Source organism: Meles meles, chromosome 5 (assembly GCF_922984935.1).
Source record: "Meles meles chromosome 5, mMelMel3.1 paternal haplotype, whole genome shotgun sequence".
Lineage (NCBI taxonomy): Eukaryota > Metazoa > Chordata > Mammalia > Carnivora > Mustelidae > Meles > Meles meles.
The window spans coordinates 152374012-152383003 of NC_060070.1; the positions used below are offsets into that span (position 1 = coordinate 152374012).

An 8992-nucleotide genomic window follows, 5' to 3' on the forward strand; every position below is an offset into this window, starting at 1 on the left:
CTCAAGGCGTTGAAAAAAGAGCTACCCTACAACCTAGCAATTGCACTACTGGGTATTTATCAAAAGGATAGAAACATAGTGATTTGAAAGGGCACCTGCACCCCAATGATTTTATCAGCAATGCCCACAATAGCCAAAATATAGAAAGAGCCCAGGTGTCCATCAACAAATGAATGGCTAAAGACTATATATATATATATAAATAAATATATTATATATATTTAATTATATATATAATTAATACATATTTAATTTATACAATTTAATATATATTTAATATAAATAAATATATATTTAATTAATATATATTTAATATATACTATATATCATATATACACATATGATATATATTATATATACACAGATGTTTTATTTTTCATATATATACACATATGTGTATATATATGATATATAATTTATATATATTAAAAAACTTAATATGTATTTAATATAATTAAATATATATTGAATTAATATATATTTAACATAAATAAATATAGAATTAATATATATTTAATAAAATATATAATATATATTTTATACATATATACACATATAATATATTATCATATATAGACATATATATATAATTTTAGCTTTAGCTATCCTTATCTAAATGAATATTACTCAGCCATCAAAAAGAATGAAATCTTGCCATTTACGATGACAAGAGGGAACTAGAGGGTATTATGCTAAGCAAAACAAGTCAGTCAGAGCAAGTCAAATACCATATGATTTCACTCATATGTGGAATTTAAGAAACCAAACAGATGAACCTAGGGGAAAGGAAGGAAAAATAAAATAAGATGAAAATAGAGAGGGAGTCTAACCATAGGAAACAAACTGAGGGTTGCTGGAGGGGAGGTGAGTGGGAGAACTGGGTAAGTGGATGATGGACATTAAGGAAGGCACATGATGTAATCAGCACAAGATGTTACACACAACAGATGAATTGCTGAACTCTACCTCTGAAACTAATAATACAGTTTACGTTAACTAAATTTAATTTAGATAAATACTTAAACATTTTTTTAAAAGAACTTACGTATTTACAGTATTTTAAGTACTATTTTCTCTAACTGAAAGATATTTTGTACCTAAAACTGATGCAAATACAGAAGCATTATGTATTTTTTTTCTTATTTTAAATTAAAATGATTTACTTTTTGTGATAATGTGGAACTAAATCAGTATAAGTTATGCAATTTCAATGAGTATATCATTTCTTCAAATAGTTACTGATAAAATCCAATGGCCTTTACTTTAAAACATAATAGATCCTCCTCCCACCCCCACCAACAGTTTACTTTTTTGAAGATTTCCTCTAAAAACTGCTAAACGCTTGGTCCTAACAGGAAACATGTGCTAACAAAGGATGGAACAGAAAAATGGCAGTTCTTTCACGGGGTTTATCCTGCTGGGGTTCTCTGACCGGCCTCAACTGGAATTAGTCCTCTTTGTGGTCCTCCTGATCTTCTATCTGTTCACTCTGCTGGGAAACACCACCATCATTGCCTTGTCCCACCTCGACCCACATCTACATACTCCCATGTACTTTTTCCTCTCCAACCTAAGCTTCCTGGACCTGTGTTACACGACCAGCACTGTTCCTCAGCTCCTGGTTCACCTCAGGACAGAAGACAAGTCTATTTCCTTTGGTGGCTGTGTAGTTCAGCTGTTTGTTGCTCTAGGGCTGGGATCCACAGAATGCATTCTGTTAGGGGTCATGGCATTTGACCGCTATGCAGCCATCTGCAAGCCCCTGCAGTACACCGTGATCATGCACCCGCGTCTCTGTGCCCTCATGGCTTCTGCGTCATGGTTCATTGGTTTTGCCAACTCCTCATTGCAGACAGTGCTCATCTTCCTTTTACCACTTTGTGGGAGAAACAAAATAGACCACTTCCTTTGTGAGGTCCCCCCACTGCTCAAGCTTGCTTGTGTTGACACCACTGTGAATGAGTCTGAGCTCTTCTTTGTCAGTGTGATCATTCTCCTCATACCTGTGACATTAATCATCTTCTCCTATGGTCAGATCGTCAAGGCGGTCTTAAGAATAAAGTCAACTGCAGGGCAGAGGAAAGTGTTTGGCACATGTGGGTCCCACATCACAGTGGTCTCCCTCTTTTATGGCACGGCCATCTATGCTTACCTCCAGCCCAGCAACAACTACTCCCAGGATCAGGGCAAGTTTGTTTCTCTGTTCTATACCATCATCACCCCCATGGTCAACCCTGTCATATATACACTGAGGAACAAGGATGTGATGGGAGCAATGAAGAAGGTGCTTTTTAGGGGCCATGACTCCAGATGACTGGGCAGGGAAGACCCTTTGATGGATGATTTTGAGTGTCAGAAATTTTAAGAGGATTGTATTCTCCCCATGTCATCCAAACTTTCCTGTAACATCTCTCAAGGGAATTTTCTTACCTGATGCTTTAATGTAAGTGTGGGCTCAAAATCCAAGTTCATGTGTTCATGAAGCCTCCAGAGATTCTCCTAGAGCATCTGCATCATATTTCTTTTTTTAAAACTTCAGAAGTTTTTCATATTCCCCCCTCACTTGGGAACAGTATTCCATTCCTTTTTGCAAGAAGACACACACATACCGTAAAATCATAGGGAAAATTAGAATACAAATGACTAAAACATGATAAGAAATATGAATATGAATAAATGATATGCCTCCAATGGTTTGCTAAGGAAAAATGCTAACATTTTTCCTTAGCAAACCATTGGAGGCATATCATTTATTCTTGCACTGTGACCATGGCTCTATTATGAGGTCCATAGGCTGAGTGTATCACAGCTTTTTCACAGAATTAGGTGGGCAACAGACTTTTAGCTCAGAGAAAAGCCTATTAACATCAGTCCTGATAAATTCACTCAGATATCGAGCCCTAGTATGGCAACACCAGTGTGACGGTGATTTTAGGTAACCTTCCTGTCCCAGACATTGAGGGCGTGATGCATACCTGCCAGTGACTGTGGGAGCATCGATGGTAATAAGCAGGTGGTGCTGACAAGCGAGTTTGGGCATAGCCAGACGAGTACAAACGTGAGGTCTACGAGTTGTTGTTTGTGTTCATGAGCCACCCTGTTAGTTACAAATGACTCGAGCACAGTGTCGTATCTGAACAGAACATGACAGAAGCCCTGTTTTATAGTCTATCTATTTTACCTACAATAATGCAGCAAAAGTTTCAATGGGTAAAAGACATTTAGACCCTCTCTTCATACAATTTTGTAAATTCTTCGATCCAGGCATCAACTGATCAATGCTTTTATATCTCACATCCACAAAAAGCCCCATATATTTCAATTCAGTAACATATTATAAAAATATAGGAAGTGCCATCTATTTCACAAGAAATGCCATGTTCTGTGGAGCTGACTTAGATTTACCAGGAGGAAATGTAAAGAGTAAATACAATGTGTATTAATTATTAAACATCTCCGTACATCTATACTTTACAAATAGCCATCTCATTATGAATTGTCATACAATTCTGAATTAGAAGTAATAAATATATACATCCCAGAAAAACTGAATCTGACATTGTAGCCCTTCAATCTTAACTCTAGCTCAGTTTGCACATAAATGTGTTTTGGGATATGGATCTGGGTTTCTGTATATATGTATTGTCACAAATATTTTATTTTCCCATGGAGGCTGGAGCTTTGACAATGTCATCTTCATAGAAATGTTTCTGATTTTGGAAGGTTTTCCCAAAGCGTAACCCAATGTTAGTAAATGTGTTTGTGTCTTGGACTGCACACATACGCATAACAACTCTACTATTCCCTATCCTGACAGCTAACCAGCATCCCCAGGTCCTTGAACACTGAGTTGGCCATGCTTATGCCAAGTGATCTTGCTGCAGAGACAGCATTTGGAGGCTGGAAATGACAACCAGGGGAGATTATGCACACAGTCACATTCTCTGTATTGCTAATAGCATCAAAATATTCCCAGTTGAAATCAACACCTGAGATATATCTTTTTTTCTTAAATTTATTTTATTTTTTCAATGTTTCAAGATTCATTGTTTATGGACCACACCCAGTGCCCCATTTAATTCGTGCCTTCCTTAATACCCACCACCAGGCTCACCCTCCCCCCCACAAAACCCCCAGTTTGTTTCTCAGATTCCACAGTCTCTCAACTTACTTCTCCTCTCTTTCTCCCAATATCCTCTGTGTCATTCCTTATGCTTCACAAGTAAGTGAAACCATATGACAATTGACTCTGCTTGGCTTATTTCACTCAGCATAATCTCCTCCAGTCACATCCATGTTGATGCAGAAGTTGGTGGAATGCAAGTTGGTACAGCCACTTTGGAAAATCTTAAGGAATCTCCATAAGAAAGATTCCTTAAGAAATTAAAAACAGAGCAACCCTATGACCCTGCATTGCACTATGGGGTATTTACCCCAAAGATACAGATGCAGGGAAAAAAAGGGCCATCTGTACCCCAATGTTCATTGCAGCATTGGTCACAGTCATCAAATGTGGAAAGAGCCAAGATGCCCTTCAACAGATGAATAGATAAAGAAGATATGATCCATGTATACAATGGAGTTCTATGCCTTCTTCAGAAAGGATGAACACCTGGGATCTATGTTGACACCATAGTGATGCTTCATGTATGCCAGTAGAAAACAGTTTTTTATTCCTGTTTATCCTTGATGGTGACAAATTTCCTGCTCTCCATTTGGTTTCAATCACATCCTGACAGTTATACCCAAATGGTTACTTTAAAGTCCCTCAAATCAAAGACGACAGAGGAATAAGGGACTCATTTCAACTGGTCCCTGAATTTAGCTGGATATCTACCAAACCATTCTGAACACCCACATCATCAGTCTGAGATGTAAGAATATATATTCGGATCTCTAGAAAAGTGACAGCCTTTGCAACGTAGGACATGGAGAGTTGTGAATCCTCGGGGAGATATCAGAAGATAAATGGAAGGGGGAGGGAGCCTCCAGAAGCTGATCCTGGAAAGGATGTAACACCAGAGTGCAAAAGCAGAACCTTAGAAATCTGCTCTAGGGAATGACATCTTTCTCTGAAAGGGGTTCTGGGGATGAAAAGGCAGAATTCTAGGTAGAGCATTATGGTCTCAGGATTTGGGGAGTCACAGAGTTAAAGGGGGGTGACTGAGAAGCCTCAGAACCAAAGGTGCTTCCCAGAGTAGCAGAATTCTGGAAGAGTGGAGCCAGGATGCAGGTTCTGGTGGCATCGCCAGGAAGGGTCTCAGCTCAGATGGCCATAAACTACAAGTCAGGCCAGTTGAGAATCTCTCTTCTCTTGGGCAGCCTGAAATATCAGGAGCCTGAGCCAGGACTGGACAAAATCTCACAGAGTGGTGGTGGCTTGGAAGGGGCTTTAGAGCAGTGCCCAACCAGGATCCTGGAGCTGCAGGTGTGCATGTGGGAGCCCACAACTGCCCACAGATTTAGAAGCATAAAAGGCAGGGACCCCCCCGGGGCCCCTGCTTCGACCTGAGAGAGTTACTGTGGACATGCACAGTGGTAGGGTGTCGCTTTCTGTGGCACATATAGAAATGGAGACTGTTTGTATTGGAGGGTTTAGTGAAGAGAGCAGACTGTGACTTCTCTGCTGTCCACCAGAGATTGGGTGCAGCCATTTTTGCTCTGACCCTTGGAAGAGGCATGGAAAGCCACCAGAGAACAAAAGCCACACATAAGACCTGTTTCCACTGAGCCCACTCATTCCCCCCCACACCACTCCAACAGGGGCCAAGGCAATTCCCCCAACCAGGGTTGCCTAAGAAACAGCAGAGCAGGCCGCTATACCAGAAGACAGGCTGGAAGAACAAGGGGATGGCAATCCTATGGACCCCATAAGACTATAAAATTCTAATGCCGAGAAAAATAGTACATTGAGCTCCAGTTGAGCTGCAGGCATTGACTTCTGGCTCCCCCCCCCCCCCCCCAGATATAACTCTCTTTTTCTTTTGATTCTTTCTTTTATGCTTTTTCTCTGTTTTTCTTTTACCTTTATCTCATTTCAACTAGATGTTTATATATAAACTTGTATTTCATAGTAGTTTTTAACGTGTACTTTTTCACACCTATATTTCTTTATAGATATATGCTTTATTATAGTCCTTTTTTCCCTATCCAGTTTTACATTCCTGAACTTCATAAAATCTATCTATGAAAAACCCACAGCAAATATAATCCTCAATGGGAAAAAGCTCACAGCTTTCCCACTGAGATCAGGAACATGACAAGGATGCCCACTCTCAGCATTCTTGTTTAACATAGTATTATAAGTCCTGTCAAAAACAATCAGACAACAAAGAGAAATAAAAGGTATCCAAATTGGCAGTGAAGGAGTCAAACTCCCTCTCTTTGCAGATGACATGATACTTTATTTGGAAAACCCAAAAGACTCCACCCCCAAACTACTAGAACTCATACAGCAATTCAGTAATGTGGCAGGATACAAAGTCAATGTACAGAAATCAGTGGTTTTCTTATACACTAACAATGAAAATGAAAACAAATGAAAAAACAATGAAAAAAACAATGAAAAAGGGAAATTAGAGAATCGATTCCATGTACTATAGAACCAAGACCCATAAGATACCTGGGAATAAACCTAACCAAAGAGGTAAAGGATGTGTCCAGGAGGAACTACAGTACACTCATGAAAGAAATTGAAGACACAAAAAGATGGAAGGCTATTCCATGCTCTTGGATCGGAAGAATAAACATTGTTATAATGTCTATATTGCCTAGAGCAATCTATACTTTTAATGCCATTCCGATTGAAATTCCACTGGTATTCTTCAAAGAGCTGGAGCAAATAATCCTAAAATTTGTATGGAATCATAAGAGACCCCGAATTGCTAAGGAAATGTTGAAAAACAAAAACAAAACTGGGGGCATCACATTGCCTGATTTCAAGCTTTACTACAAAGCTGTGATCACCAAGACAACATGGTACTGGCATAAAAACAGACACGTAGACCAGTGGAACAGAGTGGAGAGCCCAGATATGGACCCTCAACTCTATGGTCAAATAATCTTTGACAAAGCAGGAAAAATGTACAGTGGAAAAAAGACAGTTTCTTCAATAAATGGTGCTGGGAAAACTGGACAGCTATATGTAGAAGAATGAAACTCGACCATTGTCTTACACCGTACACAAAGATAAACTCAAAATGAGTAAAAGAACTCAACATGACACAGGAATCCATCAGAATCCTAGTGGAGAACATAGGCAAGAACCTCTTTGATATCAGCCACAGCAACTTCCTTCAAGATATGTCTCCAAAGGCAAAGGAAACAGCAAAAATGAACTTTTGGGACTTCATCAAGACCAAAAGCTTCTGCACAGCAAAGGAAACAGTCAACAAAACAAAGAGGCAAGCTACAGAATGGGAGAAGATATTTGTAAATGACAGTACAGACAAAAGGCTGATATCCAGGATCTATAAAGAACTTCTCAAACCCAACACACACAAAACAGATAATCATGTCCAAAAATGGGCAGAAGACATGAACAGACACTTCTCCAATGAAGACACACAAATGGCTATCAGACACATGAAAAAATGTTCATCATCACTAGTCATCAGGGAGATTCAAATCAAAACCACATTGAGATACCACCTGACACCAGTTAGAATGGCCAAAATTTGCAAGATAGGAAACAACGTGTGTTGGAGAGGTTGTGGAGAAAGGGGAACCCTCTTACACTGTTGGTGGGAATGCAAGTTGGTGCAGCCACTTTGGAGAACAGTGTGGAGATTCCTGAAGAAATTAAAAATAGAGCTTCCCTATGACCCCGCAATTGCATACTGGGTATTTACCCAAAACATACAGATGTAGTGAAAAGAAGGGTCATCTGTACCCCAATGTTTATAGCAGCAATGGCCACAGTCACCAAACTGTGGTAAGAACCAAGATGCCCTTCAACGGACGAATGGATAAGGAAGATGTGGTCCATATACACTATGGAGAATTATGCCTCCATCAGAAAGGATGAATACCCAACATTTGTATCAACATGAATGGGACTGAAAGAGATTATGCTGAGTGAAATAAGTCAAGCAGAGAGAATCAATTATCATATGGTTTCACTTATTTGTGGAGCATAACAAAGAACATGGAGGATATGGGGAGATGGAGAGGAGAAGGTTGATGAGGGAAATTGGAAGCAGAGATGAACCACGAGAGACTGTGGACTCTGAAAATCAACCTGAGGGTTTTGAAGGGGCGGGAGGTGGTGGGTTGGGGGAGTCAGGTGGTGGGTATTATTGAGGGCACGCATGCCATGGAGCACTAGGTGTGGTGCATAAACAATGAATTCTGTTACGCTGAAAAGAAATTAATAAAAAACGAAGACATTGCAGATGAAAGGCTGATATCCAAGATCTATAAAGAACTTCTCAAACTCAACCCCCAAATACAGATAATCATGTCAAAAAAATGGGCAGAAGATGCCAATAGACACTTCTCCAAAGAAGATATTCGAATGGCTAACAGACACATGAAAAAATGTTCAACATCATCGGCATCAGAGAAATACAAATCAGAACCACAATGAGATCCCACCTTACACAGTTTGAATGACAAAAATTAACAAGACAAGAAACAACAAATGTTGATGAGGATGTGAAGAAAAGGAACTCTCCCACTGTTGGTGGGATGGAAGCTGTTATAGCCACTTTGGAAAACACTGTGTAGTTTCCTCAAGATAGAAATAAAATCCAAAATAGAGCTATCCTAAGACCCAGCAATTGCACTACTAGGTATTTACCCAGAAGAAACAGATGTAGTGAAATGAAGGAGCACACGCACTCCAATATTCATAGCAGCAATGTTCACAATAGCCAAACTGTAGAAGGAGCCAAGATGCCCTTCAGCAGACAAATGGATAATGGAGATGTGGTGCATATATACAGTGGAATATTATCAGCCATCAGAAAGGATGAATAACTACCATTTGCAG

At 39.4% G+C, this 8992-nt stretch overlaps 1 protein-coding gene across 1 annotated transcript; it reads left to right on the top strand.

The window, feature by feature from the left end:
* Positions 1 to 1375: 1375 nt before the first annotated feature.
* On the top strand, positions 1376 to 2314 carry LOC123941967 (putative olfactory receptor 2B8). The gene has a single exon (XM_046005843.1). The coding sequence runs from the start codon at positions 1376 to 1378 to the stop codon at positions 2312 to 2314; it is 939 nt and encodes a 312-aa protein (XP_045861799.1).
* The last annotated feature ends 6678 nt before the right edge of the window (positions 2315 to 8992 follow it).